The sequence below is a fragment of the Stylophora pistillata genome, chromosome 7 (genome assembly GCF_964205215.1).
Source record: "Stylophora pistillata chromosome 7, jaStyPist1.2, whole genome shotgun sequence".
Classification (NCBI taxonomy): Eukaryota; Metazoa; Cnidaria; class Anthozoa; order Scleractinia; family Pocilloporidae; genus Stylophora; species Stylophora pistillata.
In genome coordinates, this window is record NC_142525.1 from 15,938,489 (window position 1) to 15,966,485 (window position 27,997).

Genomic DNA, 27,997 nt, shown 5'->3' on the forward strand with positions numbered 1-27,997 from the left:
CCCTCCAAGGTGGCAGGACATGGAAAAAATATTGCTCAACGGACTGGAAAGACCATGGACGTACCCGTTACGCCGACTGCAGTGGCTCCTATAAATTCACTAAGGAACTTTGTCATTTTAAGGGACAATATGGTGTAATAAACACAACCCAATTCGAAAAGAAGGGGTACGTAAATGTCGTAGAATGGACTTTCGTTTTCGCCTCAGATCCCATGACTCGTCTTTGTTAAAATCGGCACGTCATACCGGACGTCGATTTGCAAGGTATTCTGCAAGATGTTAATTAACGGCGTAAGTTTCTTCTATTGCCTATATATCGACTGTGAGATTTTATGCCTTTAAGTAACGGCATAATTTCTTTGAGTGGGTAATGTATATGCTGTAGGATTTTACGCCGTTAATTAACGGCATTATTTCCCTCAGGCGGTATATACTGCAGAATTTTACGCCGTTAGCGAAAGGAGTATTTTCTTCTAGTCGGTAATATACATACTGTAGGATTTTACGCCTTTAACTAGTGGAGTTAAATCGTACAGTATATACAGACTGAGTTAGTGGCGTCAAATCTTCCAGTTTATGGACTAAGATGACTGCATCATTCGCCGTCATCTGATCCTCATCATCATCATCATCATCATCATCATCATCAGGGCTAAATTCATTCCTGGCGGAGGAACCCCTCCACGGAATGATCCCACAGGTATCTGACTTTAGCCAATCTCGACCATGCAGGTCCCACCAGCTGTCTGGTGAGATCATCCCTTCATCGTGTTTTTGGACGACCCTCTTTTCTCGTCCAATCTCTTGGAGTCCACTCCGTTGCTCTAATGGTCCATCTATTATCTGACAGCCGTGCTATGTGACCTGCCCATCTGTGCTTTGCCATCCTGATAGCATTGACGATGTCGCTTACACCAGTTTCTTGTCGAATCCAGGTGTTTCGCTTTCGGTCTCGAAGGGTAATGTTCAGCACTATACGTTCCATTTTTCGCTGTGCGACCGCAAGCGTCTCTGCCATAACGTTGCTTAATGCCCATGTCTCGCACCTGTCAGTCATTACTGGTAGAAGGCTGATAGTTTCGAAAGAAACTGTTTGGGGCTGCGTCGGTGGGAGTAACGAAATAATTTGGATATATCAACAAAGTTGAAATGGTAAATTGGCCACCGTAATGATTACAAAAGCTGACGTTTCGAGCGTTAGCCCTTCGTTGGAGCGAAGGTACTGGTAGAATGTTCTCATCGTGTATCTTCCTCTTGATCTTCGTACTTGCCTTGCGGCCTCACATGATGTTGTCCACTTTTCCAAAGGCTGCCCAACCAACTGCAATCCTTCTCCTAATCTCAGGGAGTAGGTCACCATCTCGTGTCAATGTCTTTCCTAAGTAGACATAGCTGTCTGCCTCCTCAATGGTCTTACCAGCGACAGTTATTGTTGACTTGTTGACGTGGTCATTGAACATCACTTTAGTCTTGTCTAGATGCATGTTGAGGCCAACTGGTTTACTTGTCTTAGGGATGTCAATAATCATACTGTTTACTTCCTCTGGTGACTTGGCCAACTAGATGATATCGTCATGGGAGAGGTATTCTCCATCGAGGGAGAGGCCTCTGCCTTCCCAATCAATTCTCTTTATGATAGCATCCTGAAGACGCGATATAAAGAGTCCTGGGGATATGCTGTCACCCTGTCTAGCTCCCTCTCCAACGCTATTTCATCACTGTCCCTATGTAGTTTTAGAACCGAGGTGGCACCATTGCACAGGTCACGTAAGATAGTGTTATAATCCTGATCAACTCCCTGGTTTTCCAGTACCTTAAAAAGCGGTATAAATTCAATGGAGTCGAAGGCCTTCTCGTAGTCTATAAAGGCAAAACAGAGTGGAATTGTATGCTCGTTTTTCTTCTCTTGCAGCTGACTTACAACGTGAATATGGTCGACGGTAGAGAAACCCGCCCTGAAGCTTGCTTGCTATCTTGGTTGGTGTTGATCTAGGTAACCTAGCATCCTTCGAAACAGGATTTGTGAAAAGACTTTGTACGTTACTGGCAGAAGGCTGATCGGCCTGTACTTCTTAATATGTCTCAGCCATGTATGTATCCGCCGTGTCTCCTTTCTTATGGAGGATGATTACCGATGCGTTCTTCCAACAGCTGGGGACTTCGTATTCCATTGAACAGCTTTGTGAGTATGTTAACAATAGGCTCTCCCCCATCCTGTACAATGCCATCGGCGATGTTGTCCTCTTCAGGAGCCTTATCACGCTTCAGACGGTTGATTGCGTTTCTCACTTCTGATGGTAAGATGGGAGGGACTGGACCTGTTTCCATGTAGTGGCCATCAATGAAAGGTTGATCCTGTGGTCGCCTGGTGCTACAGAGTTCGGTGTAAAACTCCTCACACCTCCTCTTGATCTTCCTGATCATCCTCAAGTAGGTTGGTGACACACGATCTTCCAGTACAAAAACCATGTTGTTTAGGTGATATTACCAGGTAAAGCTGGTCCTTGATGCCATTCAACACAAAGTGCTCAAACACCTTGGACATTATTGGGAGTAGAGAGATATGGCGGTAATTTTCCTCGTGATCTTTTGCACCCTTTTTGTGGACAGGCACGACGTTAGCTAGTTTCCAGTGACTCGGGAAGACCCTAGTCGCAGTGATTTGTTGAAGATCTTACATGAGGAAGGAGCAATCGCTGAGGCAGTCTCTTTGAGCAATTTAGCAGGAATCTCGTCCGGCCCTGTGGCTTTACCGACTTCTAGTGCTTTGAGTGCAGCTAGAACCGTGGACTCATCGAGAGTTAGATCAGATAGAGTAGTGTCCGAACGTATTCACGCTGTCGTCTCCACTGCGCTGTCGATAGTGAATACAGAGGCAAAAAACCTGTTAAACAGGTCAGCTATACCCACAGGTGTATCAGCACTTGCTCTTGAAGGATTTTTTCTATTGGTCAGCGGAAGAGTCTGGGGCGGTTGCCATGGAGCCATGGACTGGGATGGGACGAGATGTAGAGTTAAACTTCAAAATTGACCATAAGCGCTTAGGATTGAATCTAAAGCCAAAGTCAATGAAGTTGTAAAAGTGATCTCGACTTTCGCGACGCAGTTTCTTTGACTTGTGCCAGCAGAGACTTGAATTTATCCGCCAGGCTGGCGTTCGGATGTGACTTAAGTGTTTGACCAAATGAGTTCATTTTCTTAATTAGTTTTAAAATGATACTATCTATCCAAGGAACCGGGTTACGGCCTTTCAATCTCTTAGATGGCACGAAGTCTTTGACAGCAGCTAGAAATAAGTCCTTCCAGCACCGCCAGTCATCATCTATATTGTTATGGCACACAATAGAAGAAAGATTGATCGCTGAGAGAGCCTCACTCAAAGCTTCAGAATCACCATTCGCGTAGTCCTAGACAAATTTGGGAGGGTGTAAGGACGCATTAACAAAAGCATTGTACTCAAACAGGACTACACAATGATCCGTAAAAACACCGGCTCTATCAGGTGACAATACCTCGGTCACTTTGGTGTGTTCTGGGGCACTTGTTATCACTAGATCGAGAATATTGCTACCGCGAGTGGGCGTGCTGTTAATTTGCGTCAAGACGTGGTCGTGTAGCGCCTCGATAAAAGGCAGTTCGTTAGCACCTGAAGCGCTATCCACGGAGTCCCAGGAGATGTTCGGCAAGTTAATGTCACCACAAATTACCATGTTTTGAAACTGATCGCAAACTTGATCTGGAAAAAGGTTAAATAGATGTACCCAACTAGGGTCTGAATCCGGAGGACAGTAACAAGAACAGAATAAAATCCTCTGATAAGAGACTGTTGTGACCACGACCGAGGCGATTTCTGGATCTTGAAATTCTCGGGCAAGAGGGTACTCGGTAACGGATTTGAAAACACAGGGTTTAACTGCAATCAAAACCCCACCATCTCGTCGTTTCTCCCGATCATGATAATTTCTGTAGATTAGGTAGCCACTATGAAGCAGCTCAGAACTTTCCACGTCTCTGTTAAGCCAGTTTTTATTAACTAGAACAATATCTAAGTCCTCCGTGTAGACCAAATCCTGGAAGCAGTGGAAATTATATCTTGCAGAGTTCGCGACTCCTTGAGAGTAGTGAATACTTTTTAATCTCCTGGCATTCATAACAAGGCATTTTACGCTTACCTTGCTCGAAAAGCTTACAGTGCTTGGCCCTGGATAGGTAGCAATGTCACGGCTCAGAAGAATCAACCCGACTAAGAGTCCATTAAGGCCTGTGAAGTCACGGGAAGAACGAAACTTAGATGTGCGCCCAGGAATAGAAAGCCGATCAGCTGTGTTAGGTTTAAAAATTTTCCAAGCAGAATGCTCAAAGTAAACTGCATGACCAGCTGCTTGCAAGTTCATCATTTTCTGGTAGAGGATAATTTTAGGAAGACGACTACGTTGATAAAATGGGCTTTGAATTTGAATATATAAAAATCATGTGTACGGCGGCTTTAAGAAATGTATGAAAGCCATCCTCACAGTAATGAACACTACTTAAGTAATAATGAAAATAAGGTTCAATACGAACCAACATGATGGCCAGCCTCCGGCTGGCTTGTTAGCTCAGTTGGTAGAGAAGTGTACCGGTATCACAGAGGTCATGGGTTCAAATCCTGTGCGGACCTAAATTTTTTTTTCAGATCTCATTTTCACAGCTACGTAAGTAGTGTTCATTACAGGAAGGATCGCTTTTATACAATTGTGCTTTCTTTGTCATAATCATGAGGGCGTTAAAAGGAGTTTTGAGGACTAAGGAAACGTGGATATTTGCTTTTAGGAACCAAGGGGCAAGGAAAGAGGGAGACGATTGAATTCCTCAGGGAAAGAAGAGTTCTTCGTTTAATTTGCCAGTTTTCTCTTTGTAAATACTCTTTACGATAATCTGGCGAAAATCGACTCGCTAGGGCCTGAATTAACGAAGAAATATTTTAAAGAAGAGGTCACAATAAAGGGTATCAATCGTGGATCAACGCAATTTGTCAAAGATCGAACGTGGAAAGGTAAGAAATTAAGGAGGAAAATTGAAATAATTTCTCGGTGACATGCTTAGGTAACACCAAACTGCTAAGTACTTGCGATGGATATTATCATCCATCCTCTGGAAATTCTATAACCGAGTTCTTCTTTAAAGCTACCATCAAAACGACGAAATCATTTATAAAATTTTATGCTTTTATAAGTGTTCTTTATTTAGTGTTTTAACAAATATACACCTAAAGGCCGACTTACACATTTACTTTGTTCTTTCGTAACACTTTAGGACATAGTTTGAAGCCCTAAGAGATGTCACTGCACCCGCATCAATGCTTCACCAAGAAACTCGCTCGATAGATTTTGCACATGAAATCAGAACTGTGGCTATTTCGATTGCGTTATTATGCAAACAAAATTACCAGAAAGCTTTTTGAATATATGGCTGTAATTAAGGATGCTAATACGTATGTATAGCTCCGATCAACAGAAGGTTCTGAAAGGAACCTCGAAATATTAAAACTACCCTCATGATAAAAGGAAAATGTGATTCATAAAAATTATGATAATTAGAAAAATTTGAACAATCATAATGACAACAATATTGATAATAACTATAATAAAAATAATAATGATAACAACGATAATAGTAGTGATACTAGTAACTTTAATACTACTAGTCATAATGATAATGATCATAATGAAGCTGATCGCTTCCAAAAGGAGAATATCTGTTTACAATACCCTTTAAAAGTCTTTTTGTACCAATTCTAATAAAGTTTGTCGCTCAAAGACATATCTAAGATAGAATAAATGAATACTACATATACATTCTTAAGCATACAAAATGTATTTACATCGCCAATCAACGGTGTAATAGGAACCTTGACATGTTTTGTTTTCCTAATGCAAAAGCCTGGTAAACACCAAAGTTAAAAGCAAAATTAATTAAACTAACTGCTACTAAAGGGTAAGTATTTTCTTAAAACTGACTTTCAAATTGATCGCCTTGTGATCTTATTTTTGTTAAGAACTTTAGCAAAAGAGAGGAGAACAAACTCTTCTTCCTTAATTGCTAACAGATTTTCATCGCCTACACGACCAAGTCCTCAACGTTTGCATACATCTGCTTGTCGTAGATTTTCATATTTATCAGCCTCTATTGAGGAAGGAAAAGTATAGAAAGATTACTCTGATGTCCATCACAAGTTCTTTGTTTATGACCTTATCGAAATGTTCAAACGTTTGGTATATAACTATGGTACCAAAGTCTGCAGTTGTACTTAGTTGGCTGACTAATCAACTTGATCAAGACTACAGGCACATAGTTTCTTCATTTTTTATCATTTGTATGGCGCAATTTCCACTTAGCCCAATAGTCGCTGAGTTTATCGAAGATATACCACTTCAATCTATGTTCTCAACAATTTTATGAAATAAATGACGACATATCTTTTGATGACTACTCATGAGATCACCGAATGTAACAAGTTTACCTTGTGTAATGTTTCCATAGCTTTGAGCTGGTTCCTTAGGTCAAAGAACGTTGGTCTTGCATCCGGGTCATCTTGCCAGCATCTCAACATTATGTCATACCTACGTTTCATGTAACACAGGTTGGTACTTGGTATACGCTGATGTATAGTGTATTACATTAAATTGAAACGAAACACGGGAGTCATTTTCATCGTTATCGCAGAAACTGTTAACTTATTGTTTCTAAAATGTCGCAAATAAGCTAATATTTGTCAAAGTTTAACCAATGAACATCTCCATAAAGTAAAGAATGAACTCAATTACATAAGCAGAAAACATGCAATAGATTGAGGCTTCCTATTCACTCCCTATATATATCTTAAAAAGACCTTGAATCGAAGGAGACTTTAAGGCTTACAGTTTATCATCCACATGTTGTGGCTTTGGCATTCTGTAGCCCTGCTGAAGTAAGTTTGCAATTTTCTTGCCATCCATCCGAGGATACGGTGAGCCACCTGATATAAAGAAACGTTTGGAAACTATTGCATAACGTGCACAAGTCTATAGCTATGCTTAGATATTTATCAAAAACGAAGAAATGATCAAAAATGATATGACATTCAACAGGTTCTCTCATCAGGGAGAAAGCCATTTAAATTAAATTATTTCCAGCAATTTCTATTGGCGAAACCAATGCATACCAGCGGTGAATCATACAAAAGAATGTTTTCTGGCATTGTTTAAATTTCCCCTTATTTTCATGGTATTGCATGACAAAAAGACAAATATGAAGATCCGAAGATCCACTGCTCCACTGATCGGGAAAATGACTCTGTGAAGCGTCTCTCTCGTGAGTCCACCTACGCAGAAAACCTCTCTTCCCAATTTCAACCCTTACCTCGTTAGTAAAATGGAAGGTCACCTTCAAAGGCTAGCCTTGGTCGCGCTTTAATGTTATTAAACATAAACCTCTGGGTAAAATATAACTGTAGACATAAGACCTTCTCTGTTGCTAACCTAATGTAATTCATTGAAAACGAAGAAAAAAAGTATTACCTATAGTAAAAATCTCATAAAGGACAACTCCATAGCTCCATCTACGAGGCAATAAAACAACGTAGAAAGTTTAGTAATTGTCGGGCATTTTAAAATAGTCGATATTCCTGTCCCTGATAGCAGTATAACTTTCAGCAATATCAATAATTTGTTCATACTAAGGACTTATGGAACATCAGCAAAATACATTTTTCAAAATATTCTGTAAAAATTGTTGCCACCAGTGAATCTTTATGGCTAAATGAAATAGAAAACGAAAACAAATTTCATTTCACAAGACTTACACATCACTTTTGGTTGTATAGTTTCCATATAACAGCGCCTCATAAGCAGTCCACTTTACTGGAAGACGACCCTTAGAATGTTGAATAGAAAATGAATCTAAGCAAAGGGTAACTTAAAAATTCCCAAATTCCTAACATTGACCAAATCATTTCTAATCCAAAACTTCTGTCTCAAAGTTAGCTAGGACCACAATCTTATATAACCAGTGTTTGGAAACGCTGTTTAAATATATTTCGCAAAACGGAATCAAGATCAGATAACCTCCACTATAGTTCGATGACTTGAAATGTCGAATTCTCAGAATTGCCTTTTAATGGTACTGATGCTTGCACCGCAACCCAAGCTGATCTTTGCTTACTCCCAATCTGGGACGTCCATTCGATCACTTTGAACTTACAGCAAATGGTACAGTCTGCTATTTTCGTTCTCGTCTCCAAGAATTGACATAATCAGTTAACCACGCGAGTACTGGAGGTCATCGATTGTATTTTATGTACTTAATTAAGCGCAACTGTTTGAATTGACCACGTGAAAATCGAAAAATGTGGCACATAATCGAAAAATTGAAAACCTTCTTATTTTACACAGAGATACCTTATAGTAAACTCAGAAACGTGGTAAGGTTTTTTTCCCCCGACTTGCTTCTTTATCCAAGAAAATTCACGAAAACTGAAACGAGCGTCGATAGCCGTAAAATGGCGGAAATCAGTGCCCCGAGTAGAGGCAAATGAACTTTGCTCATGAAAAGCGCAAAAGATAGCAAGCTCGTATCAACTTAACAAATTTGTAAAGGAGGGATTGAGGTATGGCTTAAGTCTAAAACGGGATCGTTTCATTTAATTTTGACATCACGGATCGCTTTTAAAAATCACCAATATTTCAAAATCCAAATATAGCATTTTTGTAACACATTTTCAATTATCATTTTCAACATGCGGTATAACTCAGAATCGGAACAGGTTAAGCTCATGATAAGTGGAAATAGTGTTGCTTTCGAGGATATAAAAATTAATTTGGGCCTTTTCATTTCCGCACGGAAAAACCAGGTTGAACTTTGTGAAAATCGCAACATCGTCATTTACGTCACGACTTAATCTAATCAGGCACCCCGTAGTTAAATCCGGAATTCCAAGCACATTTTAGAAGTTAGAACCGTGGTCGATCAGGAAATCAATACAGTAAGCCAGCCTTACATAACTAACCACGGCAGATTGGTTTTTACCTCTGCTTTCGTTTCAAATTCTCATCCATTTCCCTTGGCGGAATTGTTTACAATAACACATTCCTTAAGCTAGCGGAGGGCGTCTGTTTTTCTTTGGGTATTCGAACACCTAGAAGTCCTAAGAAAATTCTGAAGTGAACATAAGCTTCATTGTGGACTTGAAAGAGGACAATTCAATCCTTTATAACGGCAGGTCAATTGCTCTTCGCCGAAGACGTTGAAGACGAAAAGCAATCTGTGTGGAGATGTGACACACTCAAGCATTTGTCGCGCAAGGGTGAAATTATTGTAATCTTGTTCCCATCTTATAGTTTTACGGCCACGAATATCAATGAATAGCGTTTTTTAACAAACTTGTTTATATGATAATTTTTCTTATCGGTTAGTCATTGCTATGAAACTTGTTATAGTGACATTACCTAGAAGAACTAATAAGCAGAACACAAAACAACAAATAGCTATAGAAGATTAGGGAAAGGATCAAAGGTCAGAGTAAAGGCGAAACACAGGCAAAGTATGAAATGATTGGAATAGGAGAAGAATACCAAGTATGGAGCTGGAAACAGAAGGAAATAGATGGGGTGAACTACACCTGAGGATAAATGTATGATAAACAATGTGCTATTTGAAATCACTACTAAAAACAAAGAATCTTAGCTGAGTTAAGAACGTTCTTCCCAAATAAAGAGTTTTGCTTCCAAAACTCAAGGAAATTGGTTGGGCTGGAAACTGTTCTCAAATTAAAACAACTAAGTCGAGAAAAAGGTAAAAAAAACAGACGCCCTCCGCTAGCTTAAGGAATGTGTTATTGTGAGCAATTCCGCCATGAGAAATGGGTGAGAATTTAAAACGAAAGCAGAGGTAAAAACCAATCTGCCTTGGAAATGAAAAGCCCCAAATCAATTTTTATATCCTCAAAAGCAACACTATTTCCACTTATCGTGAGCTTAACCTGAACCGATTCTGAGTTATATCACATGGTGAAAACGATAATTAAAAATGTGTTACAAAATGCAATATTTGGATTTTGAAATTTTGGTGATTTTTAAAGCGTCCCTTGATGTCAAAATTAAATGAAACGGTCCCGTTTTAGACTTAAGCCGACCTCAATCCCTTCTTTACAAATTTGCTAAGTTGATACGAGCTTGCTTTCTTTTGCGCTTTTCATGAGCAAAGCTCATTTGCCTTTACTCGGGGCACTGATTTCCGCCACTTTACGCCTACCGACGCTCGTTTCAGTTTTCGTGGATTTTCTAGGATAAAGAAGCAAGTCTGGAGAAAAAAAAAACCTTACCACGTTTCTAAGTGCACTATAAGGCATCTTTGACTAAAAAATGAGGATAGTCATTCTTCGGTCGATGTGCCACCTCTGACGCGGTCTTCAAAAAAAGTCGCTCTTAACTGAGTTGGAGAGGCGAATAGGAAAATATTTGGCTCGTTCATACTCAGTCAATAAGCTTTTTATCACATGACTACTAAGTGTTGAAAATTTCAACCTAAATAGGATACGATAGACGAGCATACACAGCCACACGAACACAAAAAAGAAATGCATTTAAAATTTTCTTTTATTTTTCATGTCAGAACAAGGTACTCCCATTCCTTTCAGTTTTGCAACGACGTGAGGGCAGCAGGGCCGGACAGCTTTTTCCGGACTGGCTCACGTCAAACCGTCCGGCGCTGCACACATCAGCTTTCATTATGGTTTCCTATGGGATTGCGCGAGCGGGGCCGGAGGGGCCATATGATGATAAGGCATACTGGCTATCCTTGAAAAATGACAGGCACTTTTAGCAGTCTTGACAACAAGTAATTGGCCACATCATCACTTAGATCTTGCCCTAGTTTTCTAGAAAGTTTGATGAGTTGGCTAAAATTTTCCGACAGCTAAGCAAGTTTTGGAATGATGCAACTCATCTCTCACTCCCAATGTTATATGGCCAGCGGACAAAATGCTAAGAGGACATCCTGGGATAGATGCAGCGGCTTTAGCGCCTGGATGGATTTTGCGAAGAAAATTTCATTGGTAAAGATTTCGCGAAAAACAATTAGGTTTTTCCTTCGTAGGAAATGTGATCGGTCAATCGATTCGCAAAAAATTTCAACAGCATGGAAAGCAAGAATCGCTGAAAAAGTTCTATCAAGAAAGTTTATGACGTCAGATGATGTTAGATCTTTAGCTAGATAAGCAGTCGTGCTTGCAACAAACGCGCAACAAGAATTCATTTTTAGCAGAGGTTCAATCGTGAATAAGAAAGCGTCAACAACTACAGTTAGAAAGTGATTGCAAAGGAAATACTGTTTTTAAAAATTATCGTAAATAAAAATATCATTAGGTTTCGAAATAAATAACAGAAGTTTGCATGGTAATTTTGACCCTGGTAACGCGCGCCGATGCACTCCTTAATCACAGGTATCATGATTCATTAGAAAAAGTTTTTAGAAAGTGTCTCAAAAAACTCAAGACGTCAAATTTTTAGAAACATACAAATACATGTCATGCGATGGAGCAAAGCCTATTTCTTTCGTATTACCTTTGTCCTTCTCTCATAGATATTTTCCTCTTGCACATTTCTTGCCATTCCAAAATCTGTAACTTTACATGTTTCATCCTCCCCGACCAACACATTACGAGCTGCGAGGTCTCGGTGGATGATCTAACGGCAAGGAGAAAAAAATAGACAGTCTGAGATTGTGTGACTCCGGATGAAGCACAGTCTTCATAGCACTGAACAGCACAAGGGGTTGTATGATACCGCTAGAAGGTAGTGTTGCACAAGATTTGTGTCCACGTGCACAATAGAAAACCCGCCGCGTCCCACATATTTATGAGTACCCTGTTCCTCAAGAGAAAGATGACGCAAGAATGTAGTGACTAATTGACATTCAGTTAAATGGTGACAGTTAACAAATAAGGAAGCCTTGACTGCGTTTTGTTCTTTAGTAAAGCAAGCAGGAAGCGGCTAGAGCAAAAAATAAGTGTAGGAGGAAACATGAGATGTGTTGGCGGGATTTTCCCCTCTTCTTGAGGGGTTTAGCCGCTTCCAAGTGCTTTACGACAGAACAGAGCGCAACCAAGGCTTCTTTAGTTGTTCCATGATAAATAATTCGTCACATTGGCCACGCACCACCTACCACTTTCAAAACAAATCTTTATTTTTCGATGTGAAAACAGTGTTTTCAGTTCTATACTCTCATAAAACACTGTACCATAAGCAAATCAGAATCCTTGTTGGAATGGCTCAAATAATCTTACTGATTGAATGGGACTGAGGCTGTCAAAAACTCCAAACTATCAAAGATCCCAATCTTCAGTAGCTCACACACTAAAATAGTTCGGAAGGTCATATTAAACACTTTTGCTTGAGATTTTTTAGTCTTAATACAGAATCTAAGAACGAAACGTTCAGAAAGATGCGGCCGAATTGTGACTTACAAAACTAGGAAAGTTTTCTACGTGACAATCAGAAAACAAACTGCGCAAGGCGTGTGTTTTATGAATAAATGAAAGCCAAGATGAGGGCGCCGTAAAACTCGACAGTTTTGACTGATGTAGCCTTCCACTCAAGGGATCGGAAAGGATATCAGATCAAGCTCTCAGTTGTTTGCACGAAGGGCGAAAAATGTAATTTCTGAGGCTTGCTTAATTGTGATGACCGGAGATCGGCAGTCGCTCTGACAACATCATGATTTGTGTTAATTTAAACAGTTATGCCTGTTTGGTGATATATTCATCATTCCTTTTGTTCTGTTTTGTTTTTGAACAGGAAACTATATATGCTACACGAGTGTAAAATGTAAAAGTTTGTTAACTCGCAAAGTCCATTTCGTTTTTCCTTTAAGGATTTTCGCATTATATTGAATTACGTGCTTGGTAAGTTTGCAAATATCTGTTTGGTTAAATCAATGAATTTGAATATATGAAAATCATATATGTGTACTGCGGTTTCATGAAATGTATGAAAGCGATCCTCGCAGTAATGAGCTTGCAATCGAGTTCAAATCCAGCGCAGCGTTACCTTATGTTGAAGGTCTTTCCGAACAGCTTCGCCGCTACCTACAGCAGCAAGGTGTACGCGTTGTCTTCAAGTCGGAAGCTACACAAAGATCAGAGCTAGTAAGAGCGAAAGAGGCTGTTGACCCGGCCAAAGAATAGGGCATAGTTTACAGGATTCCCTGTAAACGCAGTAAAGTTTACGTCGGCGAGACTGAAAGACCGAGACATCCGACTAGCCCGTACCCAGACCTTCGCCGTTTCAGAGCACGCCCACAACACCGGACACCAGCCACTTTGGAACGAGGTTAAGTTTATTGATCGCGATCGTCACTGGTACACTCGCAAGGTCAAAGAAGCTATTCATATAACACTTCACCCCAACAGCATCAACAAGGAGTGTGGAATAGAAATTCCTGAAGCTTGAATGGACACAATCAAAAAACGCAACAACAGGAGTGCTGAACGAGAGCGGACTGCCAAGACAACAATTCTCTAACATCGAGGATCGAAACGCGCCAATCACAGCTGTGGAATACCAGCTTATTACAGCGGAGCATTCTGCTTTATAAGAAGACCCGAAACCAGTTGATCTTATCCCCTGATGAAGAGTAGCAGTATGCAGTCGAAACGTCGCGATTCACATCATACGTAACTATATCGAGAGACAAACGATAGTACTTTATCATTATTTGTTTGGTTCTTCTGTTGCTCCTTCCGGCTCGCTTATTCCGAAATTTCACTGTTAATGAACAAAAAATCAGCTAGAGAGAAGTCGGGTAAGTGGACGGACAAAGTATAAATTTGCAGATGGCGTGACAGTTTTAGCTCAGTTACGTATTTTACACTTGGATAGAAATATATATATATATTCGTTATTTTGGGCCGATTAGATCACTGCTGATCCAACGTACAAGAGTAGGATTATCAAACAACAACAAACATATGAAACATATGAGTGAACTGCGGTTATGAGACGTATATGAGCACGATCCTTCGCAGTAAAGCACTATTTGAGCAATAGTGAAAATCAGACCTGAAAAAAAAAAAAAAAATTTCAGGCCTGTACGGGATTCGAACCACTGACCTCTGCGATACTAGTGCAGCGCTCTACCAATTGAGCTAACAAGCCAATTGGGAACAGGCCATCAAATTAATTCGACATAAACCCGTAGATGATAAATCAAACAACAACAAACATACGAAACATATGAGTGAACTGCGGTTATGAGACGTATATGAGCACGATCCTTCGCAGTAAAGCACTATTTGAGCAATAGTGAAAATCAGACCTGAAAAAAATTTCAGGCCTGTACGGGATTCGTGCTCATATACGGATCGTGCTCATATACGTCTCATAACCGCAGTTCACTCATATGTTTCATATGTTTGTTGTTGTTTGATTTATCATCTACGGGTTTATGTCGAATTAATTTGATGGCCTGCTCCCAGTTGGCTTGTTAGCTCAATTGGTAGAGCGCTGCACTAGTATCGCAGAGGTCAGTGGTTCGAATCCCGTACAGGCCTGAAATTTTTTTCAGGTCTGATTTTCACTATTGCTCAAATAGTGCTTTACTGCGAAGGATCGTGCTCATATAAGTAGGATTATCGTCCACGGTTGCTTGCTGAACATTTCACTTTGATATAACACGTTCTTTCAACCAATGACAGTGCGCGTTACAGCTGAACTTCAGAATAAATAATCATAAAAATTTAATAATGATGATGATAAAAAGGCCAACGTTATGACAGAAGCGTAATGTGATTTTATCTCGAGGCCCGTCATATAGAGTTAAGTATTTAGATGTGCCTTTGCATGGGGCAAGGTGCGTTGTCAATCACAGATCTTAAGCCAATCAAATGAGGTCAGATCAAATAACACCAAGGCTATAGGCAAGGTCAGTTTCTCTCCTGGTCCTTCTCGCCTTCATTTCCATCGTGTTTACATCCTAACACAGATTTCGGTGCTGTAGAAGAATTTTCCCGCCCCCTCCCCATGCTCCGGCCCTCTCTTCAGGCTTTTGTTGCCTTTTTATACGTATTTGGCTCTTTGCCGATATTTAACCCCACCTTTGCTTAAGAGAATGCGTGATAAATGAGATACAATGAAATATATGAAGTTCATATATTTTGTACTGCGGTATTAGATACATATGAAGCAGGCCATACAGGCCTGATTTTTTTCAGGTCTGATTTTCGCTATTGCTTAAATAGCGCTATCTACTGCGAGGATCGTGCATCATATGTAAGAATGCGTGATGTTTATTATATCAATGTTCTTGATGTGGGGTGAAATAAAAGCGTCACTATTTTGGCCAATTTATCCCACATTAGTAGTTATTATTTTTAGCTCCCGTCAATCTCGTCTGCAAAGTAGCGCGACAGCACGCAGAGCTTCTGTCTTGTTTTAGCGGAGATACGCTGGTTTCGTGATAAAATATTAATAATGATAACAAAATTCAGTTGTTGAGTGAAGCTTGGCGTTCTATTGTTACTTACCATCACTCACTCAACTGAGTATAACCGCAGTTCAGATATATAAATTTCATATATTCGTTGTGTTTAATTTATCATCTTACGGATTTATGTCGGACTAATTTGATGACCTGCTCCCAGTTGGCTTGTTAGCTCAATTTGTAGAGCGCTGCACTAGTATCGCAGAGGTCAGTGGTTCGAATCTCGTACACGCCTGAATTTTTTCAGGTCTAATTTTCACTATTACTTAGTGTTCTTTACTGCGAGGATCGTGCACAGATACGTTTCTATAAACGCAGTTCAGATATTTGAATTTCATACATTCGTTGTGTTATCACTCCCTCACTCATTTCGACCAAGTGTGTAGCTTCACCTCTCATATAAGTAGCTACAAAAAATCAATGAATTCCGAAATTCCTACTGTAACAAACAAACAAAGGAACCAATTCTGATCATTTTCCCCAGCTCAGAAATATAAATGACATTTTTCATTGGCCCCTCAGGAGATATAAGGACCCAGAGGCACATGATCTCTCTGAAGAATAAACACTTAACTACTCGTCAGGTAAGAAATTCATCAGTTACATGTTATGTAAATGTTTAAAGAAGCAAAACTGTTATCTGATTTCATCTAACAAAAAGTTCCAAAAATTCTTAAACTTACAGATTTCGACGACAAGTAACTCATTCCATCAGCGATTTGCCAAGCGAACTTCATCAGCTGCTGTGACCTCAAGTTTGTTTGTGGTTTTATGTCCGGGTCTTTGTAGTAAGTGTCATTCAATCCTCGGCTCTTTCTCAAGTAACCCAGCAGGTCTCCAAAAGGAACATATTCTATTAACACCAGCAGTGGCTCTGTGAAAATACGTCAGAAATGATAAAGGTTCTAATTACGGCGGATGTGCATTTCTTAGATAAGCTATTGTGCCCAACTAAGAATCTACCTTATCTCCAGTAACCTCTTAACAAATATATTTTGTGGTCTCCCTTCCTCGATCAAGTGAAAATATCTTGAAGGATGAGGAAATTATCATATATTAAAGGTTTTTTTCGGTGGGTATAACAACGCTGTTTTTTTGCCTGTTGCCTACGGAACTTTGCCCAATGCGTGCGGAATACGTGATCAAATGCAAGTTGTTCAAGTTGTTGAAAAGGAAAGGACACGTGATGCGAGACACATAGCCTGATGCGGCGATCTGATAGGTACAACATACTTACCCTAATTCGGTGATTTCATTGGTGTGAGCAACGCACCATTCGATGTGCTTAACATAGTTATTTTACATATTTAAAATGACAATCAAGAAATCGGTACGATTGAATTAAATTGAAGTCTTCTAGAGCTTAGTTGCTTCTCTCCACCGCTAAGTAAAGAACTGCTATTTAAGTGTGCGTGTACTGCTTTCGATGATATTCACAACAAATGAATGCACAACGAAATCCACCGTCAAGTCTTAATAATAATCCTTATTGGGATGAATTTTTCATATAAATTATGGTTTTCAAAAAGGATCTCCAACAAAAAACAAAACATAAAAATACTTTCGCAATTAAAACTAAAAATATATAAAATATATAAAAAGAAACAACGTATTAAGTTAAAATTCATCTGGATATCACAGATTTCAAAATAACATGGTATGAAACTCATTAAGTGACAAGTTTAAAAGACTACGTTTAAAAATATTTAGATTAACGGATTGCCTGCTTGCTTGGCTAAGAGAGTTAAAATCCTTTATGGCATGAAATGCTGTCCGTTGTTTACCCCAGTTCCTCTTGACACTTGGAAGTCTGAGATTTACCTTAGTTCTGGTATTATAATCGTGTTGTTCATGCTGTCTTATAAAGTTCGTATCATACCCAACAAGTCCATTTAAACACTTATACACCTAAATACATCTTCTCTGAAAGCGCCTTTTTTTTAATGGAACCCACTTAAGAGTGGCAAGCGCATGCGTAGCAGATAAATAAAGAGGTCTGTCTAAAATTATTTTAGCAGCCTTATTCTGCAAGACTTGCAAACTGGTCATTAAGGTTACATTAATCTTTTCTCCCCAAACAAGGTCTGCACAATCAAATAAAGGCATGACAAGACTATTATAAAAAAGAAGGCGCGCATCGAAAGGTAATAAATGCTTAATGTGTTTAAGGAGACCAAGCCTTTGAATAATTTTGCTAGCAATGTACTCGACATGATTTGTCCATGTAAAATCAGATGATATAAAAATTCCAAGGTATTTGAAGCTGTTGACTTTATTTACATTGTGGTCGAAGATTGATAGAGACAGAGCTATTTTGCTTTCCAATTTCCTATTACTACCTAAAAGCATACATTAAGTTTTTTCAAGGTTCAGAGTAAGCTTGTGAGCATTCAACCAATTAGCTACGGCCAACAAGTCGCGATTTAGCTTATCACTGATCTCATGGGAAGATCAGCCGTAACGGTAAGTCTTCCGGGAAATCAATTTTGATGTGTTACACATCAAAAACTGACTTTAAGGTGGCAACTCTCTCCTAAAACCTCCTGAGCTCCGTTGCCTGTACTTTCAAAAGCTGTATGTCGAACACAAACTGAATGAATGGATCATGAGGTAGTCAGCTTACCAGATTCTGTAACACATCCCAGAAGTTTGATGACGTGGGGATGTGGTTTTAGCTGCTTCATTGTGTCAAGTTCCGTCATCAAATCTCTCTTGTCTGATTCTGCAGCGTTAACTACAAACAAAATCAGCTAAGATGAGAGGATTTAATTTTAACATTACCATCCATTAGTATGAGATGCTCTCGGTAAAATTTCATCTGAAAGAAGAAGCTGAGGAAGCCGCTCGCGTGTATGGCAGCACCTCACACGCGCATCAAGTGCGTGTAAATATACGTTATTGACCAAGCGTGAGGTCAAGATGACTGGATATTGGCCGAGTTCTATTTTAGCATTTTATGGACCGAGACTTCGTCTCGGTCCATAAAATGCGAAAAAAGAACGAGGCTAATATCCAACCATCTTGACTGAGCAAGCTTGGTTAATAAAGGATTTATTACATTGCTAAAATATTTCGCTTTATTAAGAATTAAGAATGACTTGTTTACATGTGAAGTGAAAAGTGAAAAGTGGAAACCTTTATTTTACTTCGAATTACAAATAGCAAACAACTATGTTAATATCTTGGAAGATACAAAAACTGAAAATTAAATAGACCAAACAATTGTGTTTAGAAATAAGATATTAAAGTTTTAAGCTAAATTACAAAAAGAACAACAATCACGATCAAATTTATTCCATTCACAGTTAGTTTAAACGCCTTCGTCGTAGGAGCGGTTCTGAGTGAGTTTGGTAACGAGTTCCAGAGAGCCGGGAAAGAAAGCTAACTGTGTTTGTAGCACAGCAAACCCACGAGAATCGTTTCCGTGTCTTTGTTTTGACTATCCTCTGCCGCATTTTACGTTTCCATCGCCGAAATTGTCCAAGAATTATCAATGTAGTTCTAATTAATTTTTTTTCCCGCGCGGGATCAATGCGGGCAATCCCGAGCGGGTAAGATGGGCCCATCTTGCCTGCTCGGGTAGCCAATCAGAAGACAGGATTCACTTCATCTCACGGGCGCTGCGAGTGATGTGCAGAAGAAAAACAAATGCCTGCAGTAGTATTTCAGCCACACTACTCAACAGACACTAATATAGTGAACCATTAGGTTTCGGCCGAGCACCAGCGTACAATAATGAAGAAACATATATAGAAAACCGTTGCATTTTCGGTAATCGTTACCAAAGCACACGACAAAAAGACATACCGAGAGCTTATCAACCACTAGCAAACATCGTGGTTAGAACGGCGGCCAGAAAAAACCTGCTGTAGCGTTACCCTTGCGTTACTTGGTTTTTTAGTCACGTCACAAGTCATGCGCACTAAGCATAGAGCAGACCTCGTGCTTTCATATTTCGACGGTGTTCCATTACAAACGATAGCACCCAAAGTTTTGTAGATTTATCGTTTCTGTTTTGTTTGTGCACGTTTTCGCCCCAAGATCGGGATAGAGGTACGCCCTTTATATTACTCAATGTAATCGCTCTAACGTTGTTTGTCATTTAATTCCTTTTATTTCTTAATTCATCGGTTCAGTCGCCGACATTCACTGATTTCGCGATATACTTATTTCTCCTTGTATAATGTTTATCATTCGGATCGGCTAGCGATTTTACTTATCGTGCCTTAAATCGATTAAGCTATAGTTAAGTTTGAGCTTGGTTATTGCATCCTTGTTTCAGTTTTTACGTGTTGGACCACATTAAAGAATAACATCATTTAACTCTACGTCGTGGTGTTTGTATTCAATGTGAGATTCGACTCAGTTCATCAACCTTTCGCCGCTAAACCTGCCATAAAAAACCCCGTAGGGAAGAAAGAGACAGGAAATCTGGGTAGGAACCAGGCCCAAGCTCACGTAACCTTCCTACTAGGCTATGTGCACACTTACAAAAAATATAAATAAATAAACTTAGCAATAGCTGAGAATTTGTCGGCCTAGAATGATTTCCCACGTGCAATCACAAGCTTTAATACTCGTATCGCTATACCCATAATGCATCTATACTCAAGGGTCCAGGCCCTTGTCCTGTTGCTCTCGTACCGCAGAAATATTTAATTTCCGGCTTATTCGTTGGCACTCAAACGCCAGAAATTCCATTTACGAAAAGGCGTGTTTTTAAACTCGTTTGACATTAACTTCATGCATGTTGTGTGTACTCTTTCACCCGGTTGCTATCAGTGTGGGATTTGTATTTCACTCAACGTGCGTGATAATTTTTTAAATGCGTTCCTGCGACGGACAATAATGCTAAGTTGAGCATTCACACATAATTCGCTTAAACAGTGCGCCCTTCGGATAATCTTACAATTGTGTCAGTAAATCGCACCTTCTACGTAAAACAAATTTAATGCATTATGTCAGAGAACTTAAGAATTGGCGTGCACTTTCATTTCGAGCAGAAACTACCGAAATCGAAACGCACGAAGGAACGGGAAATTCTGTGACTTTTGAATGTGTTATTTGCGAACAAAGACAAAATGGCGCCCCGAATGAAAAATCTGGTCACGTGTTAGGTAACGATTTCTAGAAAAAGATCAAGTTCCCTTTTTTATCGAAGAACTTAATTATGATTGTGTTGGTGGAGCGCTTCACGATTTGTTTTGTGTTTTGCTTTGTTTACGTTTTAGTTTTAGTTTTTTTCTTTAATTTCGAGTTAGTAGAAACCATTTGAAGAAGAGCGGAAGCCGTGCAAATTAATTTTTAAGTTTTGTCACACACGTTTTAAGTTCATAAGAATTCCGGTATATGCAGTGAGTCACTCATGTTCGTCAGTTATCTTCCAAAGAAGAACAAATCCAATCTTTTTGTCTTGCTACACGCTCGTTTGTCTCAGTACACACAGTTGATGAGTTTTACTTGACTGGCTTCGTGTAATTTACACGCATTTCACACTCTCACGCGTGAATTTTTAATTGCACGCAGGTGCGTGTAGTGACACACAGCTTCCCCGCTGCACCCGTCCAGAGCAGAGGGTTTGCACGGCCGTCAAGCGCGTGTACTGCTACAGTACACGCAAGCAGTACTACAAGTATCATCAATCTCAAAGTTATACCAAAAACAGACCAAAGTGTCGTAAAAGCATGGAGAATAAGAAACAATGCAAACATGACAATTCCAACAGAATATAAACAATTTTAAAATGAGTCAATTCATACTTTTTAACATTTTAATAGCCACTACAGTTGTCCCAGGCCTCCCTCGAAGTTGCTCAACTGTTCCCTTGGCGACCTGACCGAAAGCACCTTTACCAATGATTTTTTCAACAGACACGTGATCCCTTGGCACTTCCCAGGAGCGTGTTGATGGACGCAGAGGCTCGTAATCAACCACTTGGTGAGCACTTTGTTCTTTAGTATTGCGCTCTCTACTTATTTCTTTGAGATCCATGTACTCTGCGCGAGGCTGGGTGAAATTCCTTGAATATGAGCGATCGGCCTCCTCATCGTTCAACGATATTTCGTTCTAAAATGAATAAAAAGAAAGAAACAGTTTTCTTTAATTTTCTACATCTAAACTTCAAGATGTCCCAATTCTTAAGTCTGAACATATTAATGTTTGCCAGTAACATGACGCGGTCATATTTCCAGAAGGGTCCTTTTTTTAATGTTAATTCATCTTGTTTCTCCTAAAAGGGTCAATAAAAATCGTGATAATAGAAATTTATAAATAAACAAAACTTCTCTTACATCATATAGTTCTTTGCTCTCTTCATGTGGTCTAAAATGAACGAAAATGTAAGGGTAAAGTCTTTTTAGTGTTTATAACTGTTTTGTACCTCAGTTCAAGTACTAACTACTATTTTGTCACAAATGCTAATTTTGGCTAGTCCTTTATATGTTATTAACTCATTTGTACCATCTTAAAACTGCATTTTGATAAAAAAATGATAATAATAATAATTAATAAAAATCCTTTATTTACGATAATCACTAAAAATTTACAAAAATCATGTTAAAAGGCTTAAAATGTCTGATAAAAATCTAAGAAAAGCTATTGGATACGCGCTTCGGTTAGTAACGATGATGACAACAACAATAATAATTATAATAATTCGGTTCTCTAGGATAAGACTTGTATTAGACCCAAACTAACTTTGATAACAAAAAGAACCTACATATAAAAATCGCAAAAGCAACTACTAGTTCGTATTGAAAGAATTTCAGGAAACGTGCATCGAAATTATCCTTATAAAAGTAAATTACATTAAAAAATATATATATGAGAAGGGAATGACACTCTTACTCTAAAAAACTGTAAAAACAAATTTTAAAAATGTCTAGCCTATATTTGCCATAGCATTGTCAATTAAAAAATCTGTATCGAATGTCTCAAATGTTCTTTTCTTCTTTCTTGTACCTCGAGCATAAGATGGTGCATCGTCGTAAGAGCGCAAAGGAGATTTTGGCTCTAATCCAGGACATAGTGGTAGAGTATGTTTCACATTTCTTAATGGATATATTATTATAAATAATAATATTAATAATAATAATGATAAAAGCATTTATTTATATACAATAAAAATACAGCGTGGCTGATGTGCTCGTCTGTAAGTCAAGTCTAAGAAAGAGAAAACAAAATAACTGTCGCAATTAAAGTAACAAATACACGATTAAAACAAATTTAAGATTCTAGCGACATCACATGCTATAAAATCAATTGATTACTTAAAATTGTCTAACGAGCTGTCTATACCGATAGTGAAACTTATTCGATGTGCAAGTCGTTTTCTGTTTTTGGTGAGCATAGAGGTAGCATCGAGTCACACAGCATTAGCAAGAACCTAAAAGGTAATCCGGATCTCTACTTTCAGCAATTCAATTATCATTATGAACTGTAACAAATGCTTACTTCCAAAGAGAGCAATCCCTCGTCTTATTGGATGGAAACTCGTAACAAATCAATCCGAGTGACAATAAGACTCACCTTTGCTTTGCCGCTGCAGTTTCTATCAAAGAAAGAAGCAAAAGGTGAGAGCAAAACTACGAAACCAAAGTAAGATGGCACCTCAAGGAAAACCAAGAATTATTTACCTTTTTTGTGAGTCCACACCACATGGATACCGAGAATGATATTGAATAGAAGAAGAACTCCGATGATGGATCCAAGTAAAACGTGTTTACAAGAACATTCACAAGTTTTCATCACTGTAAAATAAAAGTTCGTAGACCAATTCACTTATATTCATTCGCTCAGACAGCTTCAAGTTATTTTATGACTTGCAAAATACTTAATTGAGTAAAAGAAAAATCAAGTAGCCTTGAGCCTGTTCATAACTGGCCTCCTGATCGTGAAAGATTTACGTGCTAAATGCATTTACGGAGGCGCTTGAGGATGGTAATGTTACTATGAAGCGTTCGTATACAATTTTCTGGTGAAAACAATTCTTCCAATTTACAAATTAATATACAAAACATGATTAACAGCAACAAAGATTTTACTGATATTAACCAAAACATGATGATGAGTTACCATAGCCGCCATGTTCATCTTGATGGTTGGTGTATAATCATGATGGTTACGTATAACCTAAGGTTGCAAAAAAAAAAATTCCTGGTAGTTAAGAATTTTCCTCACGACATGCTGCGCACCTTTACCTGTCGCGTCTTCTCTGGCAATAGCTGTTTTGGTCGCGCTGGAAGGTGCATCAGAAGGTATCTCATCATCAGAAATCGCCTGGACTGATCCCGGGTCAACTGAAAAGTCTCCGAGGCCTTTGCCTCCAGCTGCAGCTGCCTTGCTCAGAACTGACAAAACTTTACTTATCTCTTCATTTTGATTGAATTCCAATGAGAGATAGACAGTTATACTGCCGCACCTAGGGATAATAACGGAGCCACGACTTATCTTACAAAGAAAATTCCAGAAATGTTTCTATTGGTAAAGTACAAGAAGGTAACCGCAATAAAAATTATATTTATTTCTTTAAAGGATAAATACGAGTTGTAATTTTTAGCGGCCTCATGAGAGCTTTTGATAACCTTTTGTAACCTCTACAAAAGCTGTAAAGGACGCAAAGACTCATCATATGATTCAGTGTTTTTCCCAGGTTCATAAAACATTACAAACAGGAACATTCAAATGCAGCTGAAATTGGCGAACGCCGGTAAAACGATGATGCACCCAGTGGAACTTGCTGTAAATGACTCTCTTACAGCCTTCTATACAGAATCTAAAAATTACAGATGCATAATATTTTCAAGACAACATCATACTTGTACTTTGTAGCCTCTACTGCTTTCAAAGATGGAACTTCTTCTTTGAGCACTTCAGCAACCTAATCAGGTATTAAGTACAAAGTTATCGGTTAATAATCTAAAATATAGGAAGTTTCTTTGAAGCACATAGCATACCCAACCGCTTTGATATCCTCGTTCTTTTTAGGGTTCAAATTCCACTTCTCGTTCCCTATTTCAAGTTTCCGAGTTAGAATTTTTTAACAAACATTCTACGAGGTGCGTAGCGCCGAGTCTGCTATGATGATATTAAATTAGGCAAGCCTGAGTAGAATAATTTCATTAAGTAAAACCAACGCCAAAAATAACTCAACCAGCTAGCTATTATTTCCGTTTGATAGCCGCGAATGGGACGTAATTGTTTTCTTTAGGAAAGGCGATCAAAGGAAGCGGTCCATGGCTGCTGGATGAAATTGAACTTTCGCTCGTCGCAAATGTTTTCGCGAAATGTAAACAAATCGTATTACGCATTTAGAAAATAAAAACTGCTTATTTTTCCATTACACACGTTGAAGTATTTTCATACTGAATATAGTGCCTTTCATAAAGGATAATATTTGTGTACGTTATGAGTTTGGAGAAAGCTTACAAGCTCCTAACCTCGCTCCGTTCAGCCAATCAGAAAGCGAGAAATTTTCCTGATGTAAAATAACGAGTCTTTGTCCGTACCGAACCAGAGGAGGTACATTTTTTAAGCATTCAAGGCGTGCAAACTAGAGCGATGCAAAATAAAATTGTCACACTCAATTTATGGTTTTCGAAGTTTTTCATAGTTGTTGATTTCAACTGTGAGATTTTGTCCTGAATAATTTTATCCCACAGTTAACCCACTCGTAATATTAATAATCTGCTGTAACTGTTTCAATACTTCGATAGGTTGTTGTAGATCGCCTTTATTTCTTTTACTTACTTTGGACCGTAGCTGCTGAAGGGTTTCTTGAGGATTGTTGTTGCAATCTCTATTAGTGACGGTTAACTTAATGTTGAATTTGTCGTCAGTTACAACTTTAGAGAGAAAAAATTCAAATATTTACATTCGTATCATACACAGTATCATACACAAACATTATATGTGAATTTTTATACTTAATGAATTCTACTTTCATTTACAAAAGAGTTTATGCTTCAAAAATGCCAATAATTCTGTTACTTTATAGTGTCGCATCATTTAAAAAAATGAAACGCAAGAAACTTTTCAAAATCGCTACCTTGCATAACTTTAGATCAAATCTACTTACTGAGGTGAAACCATTTGTAAACCATGTTTAATCCATTTTCAACTTTGCAGCGATACAAACCATGACTGGACTCTTTCACATGAAAAGTAACTTTACTGGGATTATCTTCAGAATTCCGATTCATGATGACATCATCCTTTGTCCACGTAACTGTTGGTGTTGGATAACCGTCATAATAACAAGAAAAGCTAACCTCCTCTCCAGGTTTCTTACTGAATGTCTGATTTCCGGGATTAGTGATCGCCGCTGGATCTTTAAATAAAAAACAAAACAACTAACATGGAAAATTTATGTTTTTTATTCTGTTTAACAGGCATACTCACCAAGTGGAACTCCAGATGCACCAATCAATATGATGCATTATTGAAGAAGGTAGTTCATCCATGAAATTACATTGTATATCGTTAAAGTTAATTTTTACTTTACTGGAGTTAAAAAAGCTTTCGTGACAAATGCATTGTCATACCTATTGCAAAACTGATCTAAATTTAAATGCTCTTGTAACTTATCAGTAGAAACGTTTGAAACTTACAAAGTCACAAACTCATGTCTCTGGAAGTAGGAGTTCCACAGACCTAGAATCTTCAAATGTAGAATTTATTCCCATGCTTTGAGGATCAATATTATTAGCTTGTGATAAATTCTCAAATCCGGTCACAATTTTGAAGGTTATATTATCAACAGTGACAGGACCAAGATAACTTTAGATCTGCCGACAAATTTAAAGAAAAAAAAAAGAACGAGACAGAGGACAGATATAACTGGACGATACATGACGACAGTCAAGTTCTTAATTAAGGCGCTGCAGAAGAGGCACTCGTGCATGTACTATGTAAACAAAAGTTTACCACTTTCTCGAGATAGTATTTTAAGGCGTTGGCAATTTCAGCGTGGCAGTCATCGTCTCACACTTTAATTTGAGAGAATGGAGTGTAATTTATCAGAGTTCTTGCTTGGGAAAACATTTTCGGGCAGTTTTCCAGAATCGCTTTGGATTATCTATGTTCTCTTCTGAGAATTTTTTTTTGGTTACACACCTTTTCCTTTCCAAGCAAGACAAGCCTCATTAATATTTTGAAGCGTAATTAAGAAGTTCTTCCCACGGGGTATGTTCCAGATCGTCTCGAAGTAATGTGGGTTCTAAATTTGCATAGTTACAGTAGTAATAGTAATAGTAATCAAAGTCTAATGTCTTTTACGTGGAGAAAGGTTACCCATATTGCCCGAGCCAGAGGCTCATGTATGAAACGCAAGACAACGACCCACCCATCTCACCCCAGGGGAGGACATCCATCACACAGTAATCTCGTGCATGGGAAATTAACGTTTCCTATCCCTAACCCTGCAGGAGACGGGACCTCCATTTATTCGTCCCTATCCGAGAAGACTAGAATATCTAAACCATTTCTTGATGTTATAGAAAGGCAGCATATTCTTCTCAATTATCTTAAGACCTTGAGTGTTGGTCCGGCCGGGGCTCGAACCCTGGACCTCCCACACATCAGTCCAGTGCTCTATCCATTGAGCTTTTAAGTGTTGGTTTCCATTATTGGGCATCAATTTTACAAACAAAGGTAAGTTGAGGGAAGTTGGCATCGTAACAGCTTTGGAATCATTGTGTGGATAAATGCACAGAAAAAGAGCCAGCGAGGTGGAAGTGGTGCTGATAATCCTTGTGGGTTCTATTGAAAATTGCTAAAGGCTCATATTCCTTAAAAGGAGTCCCTTACAGTCAGGGGAAAAGTATTTAATGTGAAGTCGTAACCCACAGTGTATATCAAACAGACCAACAACTATTTCACCTGCATACTTACGGTTCACTATGATGATGGCTGTAGCTATGGTAGGTGTCCCCACTCCATTGCTAGCTCTGCATTGATACTGGATTTTGCTGTTTGCTGTCTTAGGTCTGGTTACATTCACAATGGTGAGTAGTAAGGCATTTGAGAGAACATCAGAACAGCCAACCTCAGTCCACTTAATGCTGGGTTTCGGTTTGCCAAACGTAGCACATGTCAAATTCAAGTTGCTCCCCTCGTCGACGGTTTTTACCTCCGGTGAAACTGTGACTACTGGAGCATCTGATAAGAGATGAACTTCCAAATGAATACCTGTATGCGAAGTTATGATTGTCATACTACCTATAGCCACATCAAAAGGCCTCTATTTTTTTCCATGAGATAGAAAAGCATGACATTGACAATTTCAATGGTATGATTAATTAGCATATCGAATTTGAGCTCTCGAAACGGACCACTTACGAGCCAGTTTTAACGGCTTTAAATTAAAGACTATGTTGGTACTTGCATTGGAAAACATCTAATGAGATGTGACACATCTCACCATTCCCATGAGAATAAATTAAAAAAGGCAGGGTCAGTTTTCTTTATCAAGAAGAAATTAACTCCTTCGTGAAAGTATCGGCAT

At 38.8% G+C, this 27,997-nt stretch overlaps 2 protein-coding genes, 1 long non-coding RNA gene and 1 pseudogene across 3 annotated transcripts in view; 2 read left to right on the plus strand and 2 right to left on the minus strand.

Moving 5' to 3' along the window:
• Positions 1-1,280: 1,280 nt before the first annotated feature.
• Positions 1,281-2,469, minus strand: LOC148726835 (uncharacterized). The gene is made up of 3 exons (XM_088726381.1): positions 2,133-2,469; positions 1,685-1,860; positions 1,281-1,559 (listed from the first exon to the last, which is right to left on the minus strand). Exons 1-3 carry the CDS (start codon positions 2,467-2,469, stop codon positions 1,281-1,283), a joined length of 792 nt encoding a protein of 263 aa, XP_088582507.1.
• A 2,720-nt stretch (positions 2,470-5,189) lies between these two features.
• Positions 5,190-27,997, minus strand: part of LOC111340177 (uncharacterized) — a 39,487-nt gene continuing 16,679 nt past the window's right edge. The window contains exons 6-22 of the mRNA XM_088727622.1: positions 27,385-27,651; positions 25,571-25,822; positions 25,243-25,337; positions 24,312-24,373; positions 23,694-23,914; positions 23,130-23,243; positions 23,023-23,044; positions 21,786-21,816; positions 21,255-21,561; positions 18,119-18,229; positions 16,179-16,369; positions 11,580-11,702; positions 7,823-7,893; positions 7,539-7,579; positions 6,901-6,997; positions 6,503-6,602; positions 5,190-6,165 (exon numbers count right to left, since the gene is read on the minus strand). Coding sequence (XP_088583748.1) covers positions 6,100-6,165; positions 6,503-6,602; positions 6,901-6,997; positions 7,539-7,579; positions 7,823-7,893; positions 11,580-11,702; positions 16,179-16,369; positions 18,119-18,229; positions 21,255-21,561; positions 21,786-21,816; positions 23,023-23,044; positions 23,130-23,243; positions 23,694-23,914; positions 24,312-24,373; positions 25,243-25,337; positions 25,571-25,822; positions 27,385-27,651 — 2,171 coding nt within the window. The 3' untranslated portion in view covers positions 5,190-6,099. The remainder of the gene's footprint in view (positions 6,166-6,502; positions 6,603-6,900; positions 6,998-7,538; positions 7,580-7,822; positions 7,894-11,579; positions 11,703-16,178; positions 16,370-18,118; positions 18,230-21,254; positions 21,562-21,785; positions 21,817-23,022; positions 23,045-23,129; positions 23,244-23,693; positions 23,915-24,311; positions 24,374-25,242; positions 25,338-25,570; positions 25,823-27,384; positions 27,652-27,997) is intronic.
• LOC148726836 (uncharacterized) lies at positions 12,944-13,538 on the plus strand (annotated as a pseudogene).
• On the plus strand, positions 19,371-19,823 carry LOC148726837 (uncharacterized). Its single transcript, XR_015989796.1, has 2 exons — positions 19,371-19,548; positions 19,778-19,823. It is a non-coding gene; the product is annotated as an uncharacterized LOC148726837 (long non-coding RNA).